This window comes from Carcharodon carcharias, chromosome 14 (assembly GCF_017639515.1).
Source record: "Carcharodon carcharias isolate sCarCar2 chromosome 14, sCarCar2.pri, whole genome shotgun sequence".
NCBI lineage: Eukaryota > Metazoa > Chordata > Chondrichthyes > Lamniformes > Lamnidae > Carcharodon > Carcharodon carcharias.
Genome location: NC_054480.1, coordinates 30707987 through 30729313, shown reverse-complemented (window position 1 = coordinate 30729313; position 21327 = coordinate 30707987). Strand labels below are relative to the sequence as shown.

The 21327-nt window shown below is 41.0% G+C and overlaps 1 protein-coding gene across 1 annotated transcript in view; it reads right to left on the bottom strand.

Moving 5' to 3' along the window:
- ptprt (protein tyrosine phosphatase receptor type T) overlaps positions 1 to 21327 on the bottom strand; it is a 1444026-nt gene that overhangs the window by 103426 nt on the left and 1319273 nt on the right. Inside the window, exons 19-22 of the mRNA XM_041204432.1 lie at positions 14072 to 14159; positions 8651 to 8707; positions 1642 to 1718; positions 243 to 279 (exon numbers count right to left, since the gene is read on the bottom strand). Coding sequence (XP_041060366.1) covers positions 243 to 279; positions 1642 to 1718; positions 8651 to 8707; positions 14072 to 14159 — 259 coding nt within the window. The remainder of the gene's footprint in view (positions 1 to 242; positions 280 to 1641; positions 1719 to 8650; positions 8708 to 14071; positions 14160 to 21327) is intronic.

Genomic DNA, 21327 nt, shown 5'->3' with positions numbered 1-21327 from the left:
AGCTATTGGATCCAAGAAGGTGTGGCTATAAAGTTACACTGTGCTTCTCTCAAACATTATGATTCTAATGGGGTTATCTATTGCACCAAAACAGAAACACTTAAAATGACCAACACATTTTTCTAATTTTTTTTTGGGAGGCAAGTTTTTTTGAATATTTACAAATAAAGTGAAGCATGGAACATTAAGATTAACATACAAAATACTGCCTTGCATAGGGATTTGGTCTTCTGTATCCTCACCTTGAGTAGCTATGTAGTGGCGTGGCCTATGGTAACCCTGAAAAACAAAGAGGAATCCAAATGAACAGCAAGAGAAAACAAAAAGATCTTTGTAATGAACCCAGTTTAGATGCAAGGGTAGATTTTATAAATTCCATATTCTCCACATAGAGCACTATCTAATTTGAAGTTCATCTGAGGAATTTGGTGAAGTATGCAAAACTGAACGAAAGAAAATGCACAAATGCCTAATGAACATCCTCATTGAGTGAAGCTTTGCACTGGGGAGTCAAATTCATAAAATTTATTGCAGCAACTTCAAATTTCAAACACAAATTTATACATTCAGTAACAGTAAATACAAAGGAATGTAGATGGTTGCTTATTCAAAACAATAGAAAAAAGAGATGCAGGCAAAACCTAAATAAAACTCATGCTAATATGTAATTATTTGTACTTCAGTAATATATTGTCTTTCAGACACGTCAAAGACAATGTAAGCATCTAAACAGTTTGTGGGGAACTTCACAGATAGTACTTGTAAAATAATGATCTGTAAAGTACAAATTTTCCATTAATGTCTAGTAGACAGGGCCAGAGGTACAAGCCCATGCTGCTGGCAAGGATCCTCACCCACCAGCAAGACACATAAAAGATGGCTGGAAAGCCACAGACAGAATTTCTGATATGCACTACCTGTAGGCAAAGCTCCCAATTGGCAGTGCAGTTTCATATTGGTCCTAATCTGTTCAACTATTTAGAATTAAGGTCAGAATCATGGTAAATAGCAGCTCACATGAGGAGCTGAGAGCTGCTGCAGCTATCATAAATTATAATCTGACACTTCCAAGAATTTAGAGACCCAAAATTCCTGGTGGGATGTTGTGCTGATGGAAATGTGGTAGGAGAGAAATTCCCCCTGCTAGGCTGACCAAGTGTGGACCCCTGGAGATGGGGAAATGCCATTAGGGGTGCAGGGACCTACGCTATTGACAGTGCTCCTAGGACATCTGCTGCGTCAGGCTGTTCCAGTTTAAGATTAATTCATTAGAAAGGAATTCTGTCACTTTTCTGTTGCTATTGGGAAACCACTGGGGCTCCCAATTCTACCAGCTTGTATAATGCTGTCAAACAATGTGTGCTTGTATCATGCAACCATCACAGGAGAGGGAAGAGCGCAAAATGTGCTTGCCCCCACTTACCGAGAAGTTCTGGACCCCAGCAGTAAGGGGTGCAGATTTGATTTAACAGGCTAGAAATCTTAATTATTCCCCACCAGCACCCACCCAACCTCCAACAAAAAAACCCAGCAAGGTTGCACAGTTTTGCATAATGTAAAGAATTGTGAGGCTCTGCTTTACAGTATCTGGATTTAAACATTGTTACTACTCCGCACATTAAATGATTGAACTTGACTTACATCGATGTAGTTGGCATTTATATAATCTGAGTGGGGATCTCCATCTAGCAGTTGAAGTCGCAATCGAGAATGATCATCTAGGGGAAAAAGGTGAACTCTTTGACAATTAATATCATCTTTTTTGAACAAAAGTAAGTAAAATCAACATTACAATTTTTCTCATTATATGTAACAAATACTATTCTCTAAATAAACTGAAATTAAATCTTAACATTGTAATTATTCACCTAATTAAATTAATGTTAGCAAAGACTTTTAGATATGTAATTTAATTATGACTTTATTAGAATCAAATCTATCAGCCAACATCCCAGAGATCTCCATCATTATGCCTGAGCATGTCCTGTCCCACCAGCTGTATAGAACCACCAGAAGTGGGAGGACAATGATGCATAGTCAGGTGGGAGTAGCCCTGAGAGTCCTTAACATGACTCTGGATACCAGGAAGTCCAATGGCTTCAGATCATCAGACCAAGGAAACCTCTTGCAGATCATCACCTACCGCACCATATCTCATCTGATATAGATGAAGCTTCATTTCTCCATGTTGAGCATCAACTGGAGGAAGCCCTCAGGGAATTGAGGGCACAGTCTGTAGTCTTGGTGAGGGACTTAATTTTCCACTCCCAATAACAGATTGTTAGTAATCAGCACTGACTGAGTTGCTTGATCATTGCGGAACAGAGCTGCTAAACAGGGTAAGGATCAGGCGATGATCAGCACAAAGAAGTAGCTTAATTGCCTTCATCCTCACCAATCAATCTGTTGAAGACATGTCTGTCCAAGGTAGAGGTGACCACTGCACTTGATATGAACAGAGTTAAGTAGTCACATTATCAATTGATCAGAACAAAGCTCTGGCACCCTGCTATATCCAGTTGAAAATGGTAGCAAATAACCAGAGAAGTAGCAAGAGTTGGGGGCTGAAGAGACATCCCCATCCTCAACTATGTTGGAGACCAGCACACAAATGTAAAAGACAAGGCTGAAGTGTCTTTAGCCAAAGTGTTGAGTGGATGGCCCGATGTGGATGCCCATTGGATGCCTCTTGAGACGCCCATTATCATAGATTCTCCTCAATTCAGTTCATTCCACATGAAATTAAGAAGCAATCAAGTGTATTGGATGCAGCAACGGTTATAGACCGTTTGTAGTGTTGAAGGGCTTTATTAGAGCAAGATACTCACCGGATCAAGCTGCTCCAATACAGTTATAAGACTGCATTTTCTCACAACCTGGAAGATTATCCATGCATGTCCATAAAACAAGTGACAAATCTAACCGAAACAATTACTGCTCTATCAGTCTCCTCTTAATCTTGAAAGTGATGGAAGAAGTCACCATTGACACCATCAAGCATCACCAAATCACTGATACTCAGTTCAAGTTCCAACTGAACCACCTAGGTCCAAACCTCATCACAGCCTTGATCCAAATATGAACAAAAGATCTAGATGGCTCAGCAGAATTGAGAGTAGCATTAACATCATGCAACACTCAACTGTGTACAGTACCGGAGAGCACTAGGAAAAACTGGGGTGAGGTTAATTGGAGGCGGTGGTGCAAAAGGAAAACTCTCCAATGACTGGAGTTGTATTTGACACAGAAAATTGCTAGAGTCCGATGAGTGGCTCACGGTTGAGTGGCTCAAGGTCTATGCACCAATTACAAGGCTTATGGGGAGGAGTGTGATGGAATATTCACCACTTGCCTGGGTAGATGCAACAGCAACAGTGCTCAAGAAGCTCGATTTCATCTGGACCACAGAAGTACATTTGACTGAGGCCCATGTAGCTGGATTCAATATCCACCTATCTACTACCACTGTAGCTACAGTGTGCACAATGTACAGGGTGTACTGGGACAACTCACCAAAGTTACTTTAACAGTCTCCCTTGTGACCACTACCACCTAGAAGCACAGGAGAATCTTTATTGTTATAAAAACCATCTCCTTCATGTTCCCTTCCTAGACATATACCGTTGAGATTTGGACATGTTTTGTTGTTTCTTCTTCATCCCTGCGTTAATGTGGTATAATTCTCTAATACCATAATGGGAGCACCATCACATTAAGGATTTCAGCAAAACAAGGAGAAGGTCTACACCCACTTTCTCAGAGCAATGAGAAATGGGAAATTTTCATGTAGCTTCACCATCGTCCAAAGAATAACATTATTAAATCTATGGCCATTTAAACTTAAAAATTTAGACAATATAATTAGGTTTAATATTCCAAATGTTAAAATAGGGATTTTAATGGACCATTGCTGTGGACATAATGATTTTAATTTATATGGTCTGTTTGATGCATGGTTTCAGTCAAATGCAAAATAACTGGTTAGAAGATCACATCTGTTTATAAACTGGTGTTATTTGCCTAAAAATCGTGAATTCCCAAAAGATTACGACTGATAAATGGAACAAGCATTAAACTTTAAATTTTACAAATTTCACCAGATGTCAGCAGAACAGTAGGAGACAGGGAATTAAATCAGACTAATTTAATTATATTTTCATTTTTTGAAGACCTGCTGTTGATATTCTCTTGAAAACAAAAGTCATCTTAAGCACCATATATGAATCGTGGCCAGTTTACACCAAAACCATTGTGCCAACAATCCACTCTTTATCTTGTGAAAAACTTTCTGAATTTTTTGCTGTACTAATGGTGCCAAGGCTGCCAGCGCTCATTGCTATCACTGATACAAAAAACAACTTGTGGCATTCGCACATCCACAGTTCAACAAAGAAATCTGAAGTTACTATCAGTGGTACCCCGCTCCTCTACAAGCTACAATATTGCAGTCTTTGCTGATGGAATCAACATAAATCACTGTTAAAGTGTGAATTTAAGCAAATTATCCACTATTGTTGCATGAAAGACCAATGAAAAATGTAAGCCTCGTACAATTAAGAGTAACTGAGTTTTAATTGTGCAGTAAGCCATAATTACTTCTGAACTACCTCTCTGGCCCTAGAAAAAATAATTTTACAAGTTCTTATTTCCTCACAAGAAAATTGACGTTGCAGATTTTTAAATGATAAAATTAAAATAATTTTGTATGGTTTGTATTTTACCCTTTTAAATTTTCCCTTGATCCTATATGTATGGTGCAATATTTATTTTTCTTTCTGCACAATGATTTTTAACGTAATTTATATTTCCTGTCTTTTGTCTTGCTGTCTATGAGGCTTCTTCAATCTGTATGGCTAGAACAGCTTCCCTGCTGCCTGCCCTGCTCACAGACACCACAGATCGCCTGTAGAAGGCAGTGAATTCAAACAGAGGCTGGAGGGCAGAACTCTCCACTGACAAGGCTGCTAAAACTCTGCAGGCAATTGTACCCGAGGTAATGGGCAACATCCTTTCTTTCTCCCCAAAGAGCAAAGTCCAAGCATATAAGGGATGGTATATTTGTGCTATTAAAGGAAGAGAGTGTGTGCTTCATAACAGGCAAATGGAAACTACTTACTCAGATTTCTCAGCAGCTTTGCTTGGATAGTTTAATCATACTGAAAGCTTTTCTTATGAGTTAGCTACACAGCTGACAAAAAATGGTACAGACGATACAATAACCTGTCAATGTTAAAGGTGAAATGTGCTGTCAATTAACGTTATATACTGCTAGACTGAGCTAGGTGTGGCATTATGACAAAGAAAATCAAATAAGATCAGGGCTAATGTACAATAATGAGCAGTGGCATCTAGAGTGAGATATTCAGTAAGTATTAAAAGCTTCAGTTTGGTATCTGGGGCAACATTCCAACAAAGAAAGATGAGAGACTGTTTTCAGGAAACTCAATTTGATTGGTGACATTTCACTACCTTAGATCTGACAAGCTAGCTTCATGCCTGAAACATGGTTTTTACATATTAGGAACACAGTATTGTCTCGTCAACCCACATAATTATAAATTGCCAACTGAAATTAAAAGTTACTTAGGCTTCTGGTGGCCTATGTATCACTAAAAGGACAGAACAAGTTAACTGCTTTCACTGCAAGAGATTTCTCAAAAGCAGCTTTCATAGTTCAACCTTTTGCATTGTCCTGAGCAAGGAGTGAAATTTCAGCTGTATGCAGCATAAAATCGCACATGAATTCTACAGCCAATAAATCCTAATGCTGCTTTGATGTGTATCTACATTAGTACATTCTAAGAACTGATCGCATTACAGCACTTTCATGTATTATAAAGAAGGTTGAAATATATGCAAGTTTTTATATTATTTTTCATTTTATTCCATAAAATAATAAAAAAAAACAGTGCAGGAAATGCCCTATGGATAAGAAAACATTATAAGAATCAATTTTCAAAAATGGTATGAACTATAATTACAGAAACCAGTTTTTAAATTTGAAATAGATTTGTTTCAATCCACTCCACGCATTTATTTATGAATTATTCAGTGTCAGTCCCATCAGGAACATGGCACTGTGTTGTGACATTATAATGCACATAGAAAATTGAAAGTCTAAGCAGTAAACTGGGAATATGGGAAAAAATATAGTAAATGCAAAAAAAAAAGGAGCTTGGGAGCCTGCTGATTTCCTGTCTTCCTCAAATGCCTTGGAGTGCAGTTCCCCTGTCGCTCGCTGGTTGCCTGTAAATGAGGCTCAGGCCTCACAGTGGTAATAACAGGCAGGCAGGGGGCACATTTCTGCTAACATCTGGTGTGCACCTCAGGTGAAAAATCAGGCTCTGAAAAAGACTCTAGCTAAACAGGTAAACCAGATGTTCAAGATCATTACAATTACTAATTACCAATGTGGGCATGTGTGAACAAAGGAATTTAATGAAGCATTTTCATGATACCACAGAGACTGATTTCCAAACCTATGTCACTAAAACAATGTGTGTTAGAGGATGCTAATCTGAAATTGTATTGTGGCCCAGTCAGACTACACATTAACATTGAATACTTTGTCCATTTTTGGCCACCAGGAAACTTTCAAGCCTTAAAAGTGCTGTAGAAAGGAGCCCTGAGACTGATCCCAAGCATTAGAAGACTGAGTTATCAGTAAGATAATTAATTTGTGATTTTTGTTGGAAAATAGTACAGGGTGGAATTTAATGAGGACAGCAGTCCCCCAGCAAAATTGGTGGCACCCCTGCTGACCTAGAATTAAGTCCCTAATTGGCATTGTGAACCCTGCCACAATGTCTCCCAGCCCCAAGGAAGACATTTAATTCCAGTTCCGAAGAAGAGTGATATTGGACTTGAAATTTTAACTCTGTTTCTCTCTCCACAGAGATGCTAAGGTTTTCCAATGCTTTCTGTTTTTGTTATGCATTCACTGGTTTGCTGTATATCTTACATGTCTGATTTATCTCACATTAATGCAGAGATGACACTAATGCCAAATCACTCCTACCACATGGGAAGATTTCCCGGTGATGAAAGAAATGGTTCTGGAGTAAAGTTAAGCTTTCTCAATGGATCTTCGTCACCAATTTTGTTATGTATTCATTGGGTTTAGCTCAGAGCAATGCAGAGATGACACTAGTTTCACATTTACAACAGGTTTATTTACATTAGTTCAAAATATCTCAGAACTTACAGGATTTTTTACACACAGACATCGGAGCCTCGTCTTTTCTCTGCGAGCTTCTCTGTTTTCTTATACTCTCTAGCTCCACCCACAGGCTTAAACAATCAAGTACAGTTACATAGATCAGCTACCAGAATAACATAATCAAACACAGATCAATCAAACTATTAATGGAACAGAGTTAACACTTCAAGTCCATATGACTCTTCTTCAACAGGAAGAATTTCCTGCTCTTCTTTGAAATAGTCTTGGGGTCTTTTATGTATATCTGAGAATGCAGGCATCACGTCTGAAAGCTGGCAATTCCAATGATGCCGTACTCTCTCAGTACTTGGGACTTGAACCCACAACCTCCTGGCTCAAAGAGTCATACGGACTCAAAGCATTAGCTTTGTTTCTGTCTCCACAACTGCTGCCAGACCTGCTGAGTTTTTCCAGAATTTTCTATTTTTATTTCCAAGTTCCAGCATTCGCAGTATTTTGCTTTTATCAATCAAATCATTGAACACTACAACACTAACTTCTTGATTCCCACATCTAACTGTGCATGTGCAGCTGCTTCTATTTGATTTAACAATGAGCACTAATAGAATCACCATTATTTCTTCACAAAATCCAGCCGATTCTGCTTTGGTGATTTGGTTGTGGGATAACTTTTGCTCAGGACAACAGGGAGAACTTTCTTGCTCTTCTTTGAAATATTCTTGGAGTCTTTTATGTACATCTGAGAAGGTAGGCATCTCATCTGAAAACTGGCAATTCCAACGATGCTGTGCACCCTCAGTACTTGGGATTTGAACCAACAATCTCCTGGCTCAACAGACAAGAAAGCTACCACTGAACCATGGCTAGATTAGAGGGTATAAATTACTGACAGCAATCATGTTGTTTGAATGCTTAATGTAGATACGTCAATTTCCACTCTCCACTCTGAAGCTTATGACCTCCATTAAAATAGGGCAGGTAGAAATTTGGTTCAAGTGTGTTAAGCACTTATTCAATAACATCACTACCAATAATTCTTAGACTAGCAAAAAAGTTTATTTATCTAAGGCTGGCTTATTGTTTGAAGTCCAGAATTCTGTTATAGCAAGGTGGTAAATTATAAGCATTCCTCCATTGAGATTGATTAGTTGGAGCAGTCTACAGTGTTTATCAACAAACTAGCCAATCAATCCTTTTGGCTGAAGTAAGCAAACACTTCAAGGATTATAACAGATACTTAATTCTTCGTATAGAGTGCATATAAGAGTTCTATTCATGATGGTAGGGGTATGAAATTAATCACCAGGTGAAGACTGGGCCTTGCTCTCTCTTTCCTGCCAGAGGAACCAGGAGTTCATGTGGGGGCTCACCACAATTATGTTAATTAGATTGACCCTGAAGATATTGTTCTGTGAATTGAGATGCATAGGACCCACCACACAAACCTTCTGCCAAAATGAAAAAACTAACCTTTCTTTCTTTTAAATGTTCCCAGCCTTAGAGGAATGTATATTCCTTGTTTTGTTGCTGTAGAAGAAGATAATTTGGAAGGTGCAGGTCAGGAGAATCCATTTGAAGTACTGTATGTTCATTTTTTGAATGCCTTATCTTATAACTGATAACAAGCAAAAATATGTTTCTATTTGTTTGCTGAGATTTTCCTGGGACATAACTGAGGCTCAATAGATAAACTCCATTATAAATATGTTGAAGAGGGATGGAGGAGAGGTATAAACATACAGAGGGTTCTTTTAATGAAAGGCTGAAAACAGGCACACAGGCACTAAATAGGTGTTGTGCTAATAAGACATAACTGCTTAAAAGTTTGCCCTTAGCCTGCAATTTTGGGGCTAATTGCTGCTTACAATGATTTAATGTGTTTGGAAGCGTGAAACCAGAGATTTGCACGTTTCGCACTCGAATGCTAATTAGGAGCAGTTTTTGTCAAACAGAAAAATATAATCTTCATGCAACCACTTTCATTGAAGGTGTTGAGTTTGCTGGCTAACAGACAATGACGTGTATAAGGATGGCTCAGGAGTCGAGGGGGAGGGTTCACAGAGGCAGCATTGGAGTTTCTGGCAGAGGATGTCCAGAGGAGAAAGCTTGCCCTGCACCTGTGGGAAGAAAGGAGGACACAGATGTGGTGGATGTGGAAGGAGATTGCCGAAGAGGTCGCAGCCAGGAGCATTGTCTCCAGGGCATGGCCCCTTTGATACAAAAAATGTAATAATTTGACACGCGGTCAAGATAAGGTCCCGCCATCAGCACCACAACTTCAACAGATCTGAGGTACACACCTGGGTAGTTAGCCAGGAAATGATAGACAGATTGAAAACTAGTGTAACATCTGGGAGCTACACAACTGACCCTCAGTCACCATCCCACTGATCATCCAACTGCCCTGATCACCTGACTTACTCCTGATCCAATGTGACTACACCCCCAACTACTACCCTCCTCTCCCCCTGACTACCTTCCCAACCCAACCCAACCCAACTACCCCTGAGACCCAAACACCCAATTACCCTCCCGACCCGACCGGACAACTCTCCCAACCTGACCGGGCCACCCTCCCAGCCTGATCCAACTACCCACTGATCACCCTCCTGACCTGACAACCCCCTGATCTCACCCAACTGCCCTCCTGACCTGACTTAACTACCCCCAACTGGACCTGACTACCCCCTGACTACTCGAATACTGCTGGCCCGACCCAACCAGACAACCCCCTACAACCTGACTACCCCCTTCCTGACTATCCCCTGACTGCCCTGCTGACCAACTGACTACTCCCCTCCACCGACCCAACCTGATTATCCCCTGACAACCCAACACCCCCCTCGTCACCCCTAACTAGCCCACTGACCACCCAACTATGGTCTGATCTGACTACATTCCTAACCTGACTACACACCCACCCACTTACCCACTTCAGCTGCCTACCCGCCTCACCGGCTTACCCACCTCACACACTGACTTACCTATCCACCTTACCCACTTTCTTTTATTCATTTACAGGATGTGGCATCGCTGGCTAGGCCAGAATTTATTGCCCTTGATTACTCGAGAAGGTGGTGAGCTGCCTTCTTGAACCGCTGCAGTCCCTGTGTAGGTACACGCGCAGTGCTGTGAGGAAGGGAGTTCCAGTGACACATTTTGACACAGTCACAGTGAAAGAACAGCAATGTATGATGAGTGGCTTGGAGGGGAACTTCTAGGTGGTGGTGTTCCCATGTATGTGCTGCCCTTTGCCTTCTAGATGGTGGTGGTCGTGGGTTTGGAAGGTGCTGCCTAAGGTGCCTTGGTGAGTTCCTGCAGTCTTGTAAATCATACACACTGATGCCACTGTTCACTGGTGGTGGAACGAGTGAATGTTGGTGGATGGGATGCCAGTCAAGTGGGTTGCTTTGTCCTGGATGGTGTCAAGCTTCTTGAGTGTTTTGGGAGCTTCATTCATCCAGGCAAGTGGGGAGTATTCCATCACATTCCTGACCTGTGCCTTGTAGATGGTGGACAGGCTTGGGGACTCAGAAGGTGAGTTACTCGCCTCAGGGTTCTTAGCCTCTGATCAGCTCTTGTAGCTACAGTATTTATATGGCTAGTCCAGTTCAGTTTCTGGTCAGTGGTAATCCCCATGATGTGGATAGTAGGGGATTCAGCAATGGTGATGCCATTGAATGTCAAGGAGAGAAGGTCATTGCCTGGCACTTGTGTGGCACAAACTTTACTTGCTGCTTATCAGCCCAAGCCTAGACATTGTCCAGGTCTTGCTGCATGTGGATGTGGACTGCTTCAGTATCTGAGGAATGGTACTGAACATTGTGCAATCTTCAGCGAACATCTCCACTTCAGACCTTATGATGAAAGAAAGGTCATTGATGAAGCTGCTGAAGATGGTTGGGCCTAGGACACTATCCCCAGGAACTCTTGCAGTGATGTCCTTTGTGCTAGGTATGACTCCAACCAGTGGAGAGTTTTCCCCTTGATTCCCATTGACTCCAGTTTTGCTAGGGTTCCATGTGCCACACTTGGTCAAATGCGGCTTTGATGTCAAGGACTGTCACTCTCACCTCACCTCTGGAGTTCAGCTCTTATGTCCACATTTGAATCAAGTTTGTAATGAGGTCAGAAGCTGAATGACCCAGCAGAAGTGAAACTGAGCATCAGTAAGCAGGTTATTGCTATGCAAGTGGCACTTGATAGCACCATTGATGACTCTTCCATCACTTTACTGATGATCGAGAGTAAACTGATGGGGCAGTAATTGGCCGGGTTGGATTTGTCCTGATTTTAATGTACAGGTCATACCTGGGCAATTTTCCACATTGCCGGGTAGATGCCGGTATTGTAGCTGTACTAGAACAGCTTGGCTAGGGGCACAGCAAGTTCTGGAGCACGAGTCTTTAGTACTATTGTCGGAATATTGACAGGGCCCATAGCCATTGTAGTATCCAATGCCTTTAGCCATTTCTTGATATCACATGGACTGAATTGAATTGGCTGAAGGCTGGCATCTGTGATGCTGGGGACCTCTGGAGGAGGATCATCCATTGGCACTTCTGGCTGAGGATTGTTGCGAATGCTTCAGCCTTATCTTTTGCACTACAGTTCTGGGCTCCTCCATCATTGAGGATGGGGATATCTCTGGAGATTCCTCCTCCAATGGGCTGTTTAATTGTCCACCACCATTCATGGCTGGATGTGGCAGGTCTACAGAGCTTAGATCTGATCTGGTGGCTGTGGGATTGCTTAGCTCTGTCAATTGCATGCTACTTTCACTGTTTGGCGTGCAAGTAGCCCTGTGTTGTAGCTTCACCAGGTGGACACCTCATTTTTAGGTATATCTGGTGCTGCTCCTGTCATGCCCTTCTGCTCTCTTCATTGAAGCAGGGTTGATCCCTCGCTTTTATGGTAATGGTAGAACGGGGGATATGCCGGGAAATTAAGTGACAGATTGTGCTTGTATGCAGTTCTGCTGCTGCTGATGGCTCACGGCATTTATAGATACCCAGCTTAGAGTTGCTAGATCTGTTCGAAATCTATCCCACAACACAATGGAGGATATCCTCAATGTGAACTCGGGGCTTTTTCTCCACAAGGGCTGTGCAGTGGCCACTCCTACCAAAACTGTCATGGACAGATGCATCTATGACAGGTTTTTTGATGAGGACAAGGACAAGTAGGTTTTTCCCTCTTTTTAGTTCCTTCACTACCTGTCACAGACCCAATTATGCAGTTATGTCATTTTGGACTCGGCCAGCTTGGTCAGTAGTGATGCTACCGAGCCATCTGTGATAATGGACATTGAAGTCCCCCACTCAGAGGACATACCCCCCCTCAGTTCTTCCTCCAAGTGGTGCCCAACATGGAGGAGCACTGATTCATCAGCTGTGGGAAGGCAGTAGGTGGTAATCAGCAGGACGTTTCCCTGCCCATGTTTGACTTGATGCCATGAGACTTCATGGGGCCCATCGACGTTGAGAACTCTGAGGGCAACTCCCTCCCGACTATATACCGCTGTTGGTAAGACAGGACATGCCCATAGATAGTGATGGTAGGGACATTGTCTATAAGGTATCATTCCGTGGGCACGATTATGCCAGGCTGTTGCTAACTAGGCTGTGGGACAGCTATCCCAATTTTGGCATAAGCTGCCTAATGTTAATAACGAGGACTTTGTAGGATTGACAGGGCTGGGGTTGCCATTGTCTTTTCTGGTGCCTAGGTTGATATGGACTGTCCGGTTTCATTCCTTTTTGTTGGCTTCATAGTGCTTTGATACAACTGAGTGGCTTGCTCAGCCATTTCAGAGGGCATTTAAGAGTCAACCATATTGCTGTGGGTCTGGAGCCTGGAGTCACGTGTAGGCCAGACCAGGAAAGGACAACAGGTTTCCTTCCCTAAAGGTCATTGGTGAGCCAGAGGGGATTTTCCAACAAATCGACAATGGTCACCATTAGCCTAGCTTTTAATTCCAGATTTATTTATTGAATTTAAATTCCACCAGCTGCTGTGGTGGAATTCAAACCTATGTTCCCCAGAGAATTAGCCTGGGCCTCTGGATTATTAATCTGAAGACATTACCACTATCCCACTGCCTCGCCCTATATCATTGCTGCTGCTTAGAAGATCCAGGCCAGAGAAAACAATGGAGATGGAAATAGGGTGAATCAACACAGAAAGAGAAATAAATAGAGGGAAATAAAGATTGAATTATGTGACAGAGAAAAAAAGAGAGAAAGGAAAAGTAAGAACAAATACCTTAAATTTGAGACAATCTCTAAGAACAATTTACTATCTGCAGGAGTGACACTCCACAGTTTTATTCTTAGCTTTGTGGGACCCCAATGTTGAGCTCCATCTCAGGACTATAAATAAGGTATTAACAGGGTATTTACAATATGAAATCAGGAGGCGTAGGAGTGCTCCTCCAAACTCCACCAAACCAGCCTGGGATGCTCTTGCTCCAGATTCCTCCCCCATTTCTCCAACCCAATACTTGATCCCTGCATCAGTGACGCACCATCCTTCAGCCTGTAGACTACACCTAGCCACCCAATATAGCAGTAGCCAGTGCTGCCCAACAGCTGTGCTCAGTATGCTGGCCACCCTGCAAGAGAAATCTATCCCACTGCGTTTACAGCGTTGACTTAAAAGCATTATTATTTCCATTTGCCTTCAGTATGAACTACACTAGTTTCTTTTTTGGAGTCTGGTATGAAAAACTAGGCAGACTAACAATTAGAAACACTCTGTAAATAAAGCACATTTCATTAAGATTTCTGTTTCATTTTCATTGTTAATTATTATCAGGGAGAATTCCACAGATAAGCAGTGTTAGAGACTGGATATCTATGAATGCATCCATTCAATGCAGCTTCCACTTACAAGCAATGATATTCCCATATCGGTTCTTGGAGCGGTTTTCCTCTTTCTTGGCAGTGTCCCAAGCTGCTGACTGTCCTTCCGGCAAACTCTGAAAAGCAAGGGATGGTAGTTGTTTAGAAGCTTTTGATAAATAATCTGCAGTTTGTATTGAATACAGAGTGTGCCAAACTTTTTGTAACACTTTGAACAATGCCCTGCACTAAATAGTTTCACAAGAAAATGCTGGGCTTCTGCGGCATCAGTAGAAATCAACAATACACTATTGACATCATCTCTGTGAATCCTGCAGCAAACTGGTCAGATAGGGAAATGAATGTGGATTTATGTACCAATTAAATTCTACATGTAACAAAGCTGGAAAATGTACAACTGGAATGAATAAAAACTGACATTTGACAAGGAACCGAAGTTAAGTGTCATCAATGGCCTTAGATACACATGCAATAATTTTTCAGAATTATGAGTAATAATATTTGACATGATTGTATTTTATATATTTTTACTTTGTGAGAATTTAATATAGATATTATCCTGAAATCAAATAGTATACGAACATAAGAAAGAACAGGGCCAGAAAAGACCCTGGAATCAATCTGGCCACTTGTAAAAACTCATATCCTTCAATAGCCCACTTAAACACCCTTTCAATTCTGCTTTAATCTTATACAATATTCATCCCACTGAGCAGTCTGTTCCACATCTCTGCAACCCTCAATATGTAAATTCCTTTGGGATTCTGCTGGTCCCCTGTCATAAAGGGGCAGGAGGCAGGGTCTGTAAACCTCCTGCTAATTGAAAGTGAACTATTATCAGGGGTAGTGCCAATGAGAGTACATGTAAATTCCTCTGCTGAGAGTGATTACCCGCTTTTGGAATGTGGTATAGTATTGTAGGCCAGAGTACCCAGTGAGATGAGGTGTACCAGCTTCTTGATAGACACAATTTGACTAGAGAGGAAGGTGGAGGGTGGGTTGAGACAAAGTTCCTAGACCACGAAGAACGAGATTTAAAAAGTATATATTCTTATTGACCTCCTAACATAGGGGTCAAAGGAGACATGGGTGCAGTGAGCATTGGGCACAACCACAATGACAGGCTAGCACTGAGGAGGGTACATGGATCCTTGCCTGCTTAATTCTAATTAGTTGTCTTTTCTAGGCTTAGACAGGGTCAGTCTTAGAGCTCACCAACAAGTTCAGTTCTGAGGTGACTGATCTAAATTTCATCCTCTATGCTTGTGTTACGCTGGGATACAGCAGCCTTATTTTTGCTTTACTTGTTTGTAACAAAACATAATAAAACAAGACATAAGGCTTTATTGGTAATAACTGATTTTATTATCAAATTAATATCATTAGTTCGTTTTTTTTGTTCAGTTTTTGCAGAAAAAGCGAGCCATTTGTAATCTTTATCATTTCATTGCACTAAGGATTAATAATCTTCAACATGCAAAGGGCAATGTTATTTTGGACTTGAGCTATTTGCAGTACATACTTTTAATAACTTTTACTTTTGTTATTCTAGTCACAAAGATACACAATATTTAAGGTGCTGATATTCACGGATGCCTTTGAGATTGAAAAGGGTTACACCATGAGCTACTGTACTTATCTGGATGATAGTATTAAAGAAGACTAACATGCTGTAACGTCTTGGGACAAAGATAAATTTTGAGACAAGGATGAATGGAATATTTTAAAAAGGCAAATTTCTGAAGTGTTCTTTATCTGGTGATTGCTTTCTGGAAGGAAAAGATTTAATGGCCTAGTTTGTAAAACTGAGGAATATTGAAGAGTTCTACATTCCTCAGTTCTCAAATGTCTGAAAGCTGGCTTCTGTAAAACTTGATCCATTTTCCCCTGTCTCCTATTTCTTTTTCTAACCTGCGTTCCGTCCCTCCATTTCTCTCCTTTTTTCCCTCAGCTTATCCTTTATGAAGAGAAAAATCACAATTTAGAATATTGGTAATGGAATAATGGTAAAATGAAATGCATTAAGATTTTCATTGTATTTCAGCAGTCAGTTACAAGAAACATGGCAATGTAATTTCATCAGAAAGGCAAAGGGATTTAAACCAATTCTAATACAAGGAATGGAAGATCACAAGTGATTTCAAGAGTGTTTCGCTCTCAGTTCACTCTGTGGAATACAAATGCATCCTTAGAACAGATATATTTGTCTATCAGAGTGATAGGTAAAACAGAATTGCAAACCCCAGAGATAATTGTCTTTGATGGATTGCAGCTTCAACCTGGTATGGAGCAGGTATTGATAAAGTGAACTTTGTATTTTATCAATGATTGCGGTAATGTGTTTATGCTGGGTTAACCAGCACCTTAACTTGGATTCAGTTAGGCTGCAAAATTCTGACCCCTAAGAACCAGAGGTAGTTCATGGTTGTAGAGCTGTGGGGGGAATCAAGTTGGGGAAAACCTCTCAGCTTCCAGGGATCCACACAACTTATGTATGACTGAAAACCTTGACTGTGGAGAGAGTGAGGTCAAAGTATGATTGCTTCCTGCCTCAAACATCCTGGCAACAGTCTGGATGCATTTGGGATGGATGTAGTTGTAAAAGTTGGAAATGTGAAGAAAATTCTGATTTTGAATTGATGCAGTTATATGTTGAAACTTGGTGGTCAGTTTATGCAAAGCTGCATGACACATTTCATCACAAATATATTGTCTTTTGAGGGTCCAAATCTGTTCAGTTTAAGCTCTGTTTTACGTCAGACTGTTTATAGAAATAGAAAGTTACGTTCCTCTGGTGGAATAACGAATATATATTCCACAGTGGCAAAATACTATCATAGCTGATAACTTCAAGGTATGAAATGATAGTGATGTCATCAACACAAGTTTAAGAAAAACTAGAAGCCCAGTAAATATACAGTATATTACAAATTAGATCCTGGCACAGAGCTGTGTGATGGGAGCACATATTAGGTTAGCACGTCACATGATTTTCAAGTCATGGAAATTACCCCACAGAGTTGAGGATTTGAGAAACATGAATATCCTGCTCCACTTTTAACCAAAATGAACAAACTCAAGTGATAAAATTAAATGAGATGGGGCTATTCTTTGTATGCAGGAAATTTCAACATGCCATTTGAACTTCTTCCAAGTGTGAACTTGTGGCAGTATCTATTGTCCGCAACATAATACACCACCGCCTGAAGATCAGAGACAAGGGTATTTCAACATCATTACCTTTAAAGTGGTAAGATAATAAAGAGTTTAATAGCTACATTCTGTTATCCTGTTTCAAATCAGTGTGATTTGGAGATTTAGTGTAACATTGTTGTGGCCCGATTTCTGATCCACGCTCGCTTTGAGCATGGCCGGGAGTGCAGATTGCTGAATTTATGCTTGAAAGAAAAATATCAATGCTGGAAATCTGAAACAAACACAGAAAATCCTGGAACTATAAAGTAAGGAAGGTTAGCATTTCAGAAAAATTACAACGTGACATGAATACCATTCAAGTTCAAAGGCTGGAGTTCAGGTAATGGGGAAGAGCGTTTGCCGCTTTCCAACTGATTAACATGCTTTTCATCCCAGAATGAAAAGTATAGAGTCTTAACTTTAACCCTCAGATTAATTTAACAAAGCTTTTCCAATGGACTATGGCACATTTGTTAAATAAAAGACCTTAATTAGAATTGAACTGATTGAGCTCACTGTAATATTGCATGTTGAAAGAAAATACTCAAAAGGTATTATCACTATGACAACAGAAAACCCACAAAATTATCCTACACTGAAAGCATCCCTTCAAGTGCAAAGTAGTGTGTTCTATTCTGCTGAAGTATGACAGATATAAACTCATAAAAAGGAAAACTATCTAAAAGATTGCTATATCTGTCAATGATAATTTAAAATTCAATTTTTATTGTTTCTTTCAAGTAAGTACATTTATTGATGTAATGGAACTACTTTTGCAGCATACTCTAGCAGCATCCCACACTTCCTTTTTTCATGACACATAAATCTCATTGTAACATAGTCAAGGTATCTATTTGTTATCAAAATATACTCTGAGTCATCTGTTTTTTGATCCTTTATTAGCATAATGTTGAACTTTTAGCCAAGTTAGCAGATAAAAGGTAATGGCAGACACTTGCACATCTCTAATAAATACAGTTTCGTGGACTGTGCTGCACCCGACTCCACACAGGTAACAGTGAACTGGGCATTACAATTTATCTGACTATTCTGACATGTGAAGGTGGAAATGAGGTAAAACCAATCCTGGATTTTCTGGCATTGGCTTTCCATGCAGCAGCAATAATTTGGCATTTAGGATGAACAAATCAATGTAATTCTCAACCTGTTGGCAATTTGGTGAGTTTGCATCCCAGTGGGATGTGTTGTGAGCAGGATGAAACAGCAGCAGCAGCAGCAAACAGGCAGACACTTCATATTAATATTGCTTTAGGGGGTTATCAGTCATAAATGCAATTTTTGTCATGCTGGTATACAGCGGCATAAAGTGGAGGATGGCCTTATTAAATGGGCGTTTAGGATTGTTAGGTGATAGCCCATACCCTGGAAGTCATGGAAAGGGAACAGAAACGTAAACATAAATATACTTTGTCCATTCTGAACTATTTTTCCTTTTTTCCTTATTTATTCATAATTAGGTTCTAATCAGACTTTCTGCCAATTGAGATAAATTATTTTTTGTCCCAGCATCAGGATTAGCACCAATGGGATTTCTAGTGTCAACCCTCTATCGAGCATGTTTGGAGGGATGCCAGTCAGGCTGAGGTATATGATAGATGCTCTCTGCCCACCGACAAATACACCACTGTATACACTAAGTGGCATTGTATGAGTGAAACCATGCCAGGGTGATCAAAATCTGACAATGACTGATTGCACCTTTCAAGATGTCTCCAACCAAATGTATAGTCCACAGCATAACTACATAGCATAAACTAGGGGAAGCTATCTTTTCATAGTCTATGTCAACAAAGAGAGGCAAAATCAGAGCTGTGCCATCTGCTGCAAGGAGAGTTGTAGCTACTATGCAGCATAAGGTTGGCACATCCAGTGATAATAATAATAGACTGAGCCTAAAGTGTATTTGCATCTACCTGCAGGCATACTGCAGTGCTGACTTATGGGGATGGTACTATTCTGTGATGCAGAGGGCAATCGTCTTTATGACCACCCTATGCAGCATGACTTCCACCTTAACTTGGCTGCTCCATCACGTCTCTTGACACTTTCCTGCACTATGGGTTTCCATTCCCTTTATTTTTTCCCATGTCTTCTTAGTCTTCTGCTCCTTCAGCTTTGGAAAAAGTTGCAAATAGGTTTTTGTTTTTGATGGTTGCCAATGTTTTTATCACCTGACTGCTCTCTCCTTTAATTGCCACCTTAATTTCACTGCCGCACAATTTTCTATCCCCGCCATTAGAGTGCTCCTTAGGCATGTTCAAATCTGTACCTGCAATTTTACTAACATAATATTTGGTGTAACCGGCCTACTTCCATTTCATTCTAAGATCAACCAAAACCATGTTGGCATAAATAACATCAATATCGGAAAATCCAGGCTTTTTAATTGTCATTGCTCCAAACATCTGAACCTGTGATATTACAAATTCAGACACCTATCAATACAAACAGAAGAGTGAACTTCTGTGCAACAAGTGTGAGGAGCTCATGGACTTCTTTGTCCCTAAAATTGAAACCATCTATTCAGCTCCCCTTGCCGCTTTTTTTCACTGGATGTGGGCATTGCTGGTTAGACCAGCATTTATTGACCATCACTAATTGCTCTTCAGAAGGTGGTGGTGAGCCACCTTCTTGAACTGCTCCAGTCCATCTGGTGTACCTACAGTACTGTTGGGAAGGGAGTACCTGGACTTTGACCCAGTGACATTGAAAGAACGATGATACAATTCCAAGTCAGGATGGTGCGTGACTTGGAAGGGAACTTACAAGTGCTGGTGTTTCCATGCAACTGCCGCCCTTTCCTTTCTAGAAGGGTCCTGGAGTGGGTTTAGAACCCAGAGCCATTGGCTCAAAGGTTGGAGCACTACTGACTGAGCCACTCAGGCTCCAACTAACTTTTTTCCCTTATCCTAGATCACTCGACCAAATTCTTCTTAGGTTCTCCCCTGCCTTAGCCCTGAAAATACATCTTTTTCTAGTTTCTCTCCTATCTCCCCTTATGCCCACAGCAAGCTCATCTTGTCCATGAAACCCACCTCCTGCTCCTTCGAATCTATTCCCTCCCAACTGCCAACCATTCAGCTTCTCACCTTGCAGCCTTCTGGACTTAACATTGAGTTAGGGGAGGCAGTGGTGGTGACGTAGTGTAACTGTTGCTGGACTAGTAATCCAGAGACCCAGTGCCCTGAGGACTTGGGTTCCCCAGATGGTGAAATTTGAATTCAATAAAAATCTGGGATTAAAATCTAATGATGACCATGAAACTATTGTTGATTGTCGTAAAAACCCATCAGGTTCACTGATGTCCTTTAGTGAAGGAAATCTGTCGGCCTTACCTGGTCTGGCCTACATGTGACTCCAGACCCACAGCATTGTGGTTAACTCTTAAATGCCTTCTGAAAATGGCCTAGCAAGCCACTCAGTTGTATCAAACTGCTAAAAAGTCTCAAAGGAATGAATCAGACGGACCATCCGGCATTGACCGAGGCACTAGAAATGACAACGGCAAGCTCAGCCCTGTCGACCCTGCAAAGTCCCCCTTGTTAACATAAGAACATAAGAAATAGGAACAAGAGTAGACCATTTGGCCCCTTGAGCCTGCTCTGCCATCCAATAAGATCATGGCTGATCTTCTTGTGTTTCGATTTCCACACTGCCATCTAACCCCAATAACCATTGATCCCCTTACCTAACACGAATCTTGCCTAATAAAAATCTATCTACCTCTGCCTTAAAAATATTCAATGACCCTGCTTCCACCACCTTCTGAGGCAGACAGTTCCAAAGTCCATTTGCCAGATCTTTGCCCACTCGCTCAACCTATCTTTATCCATCATCAACCTCCTCATGTCCTCTTCACTACATATTTTCCGACCTATCTTTGTGTCATCTGCAAATTTAGTTACTATGTCTTCACTTCCCTCATCTAACATCTGGGGGCTTGTGCCAAAATTGGGAGAGCTGTTTCACAGACTAGTCAAGCAACACCCTGACGTTGTCATATTCACTGACTTATACCTTAGAGACAATGATCCAGACATCACCATCCCTGGGTGTGTCCTGTCCCAC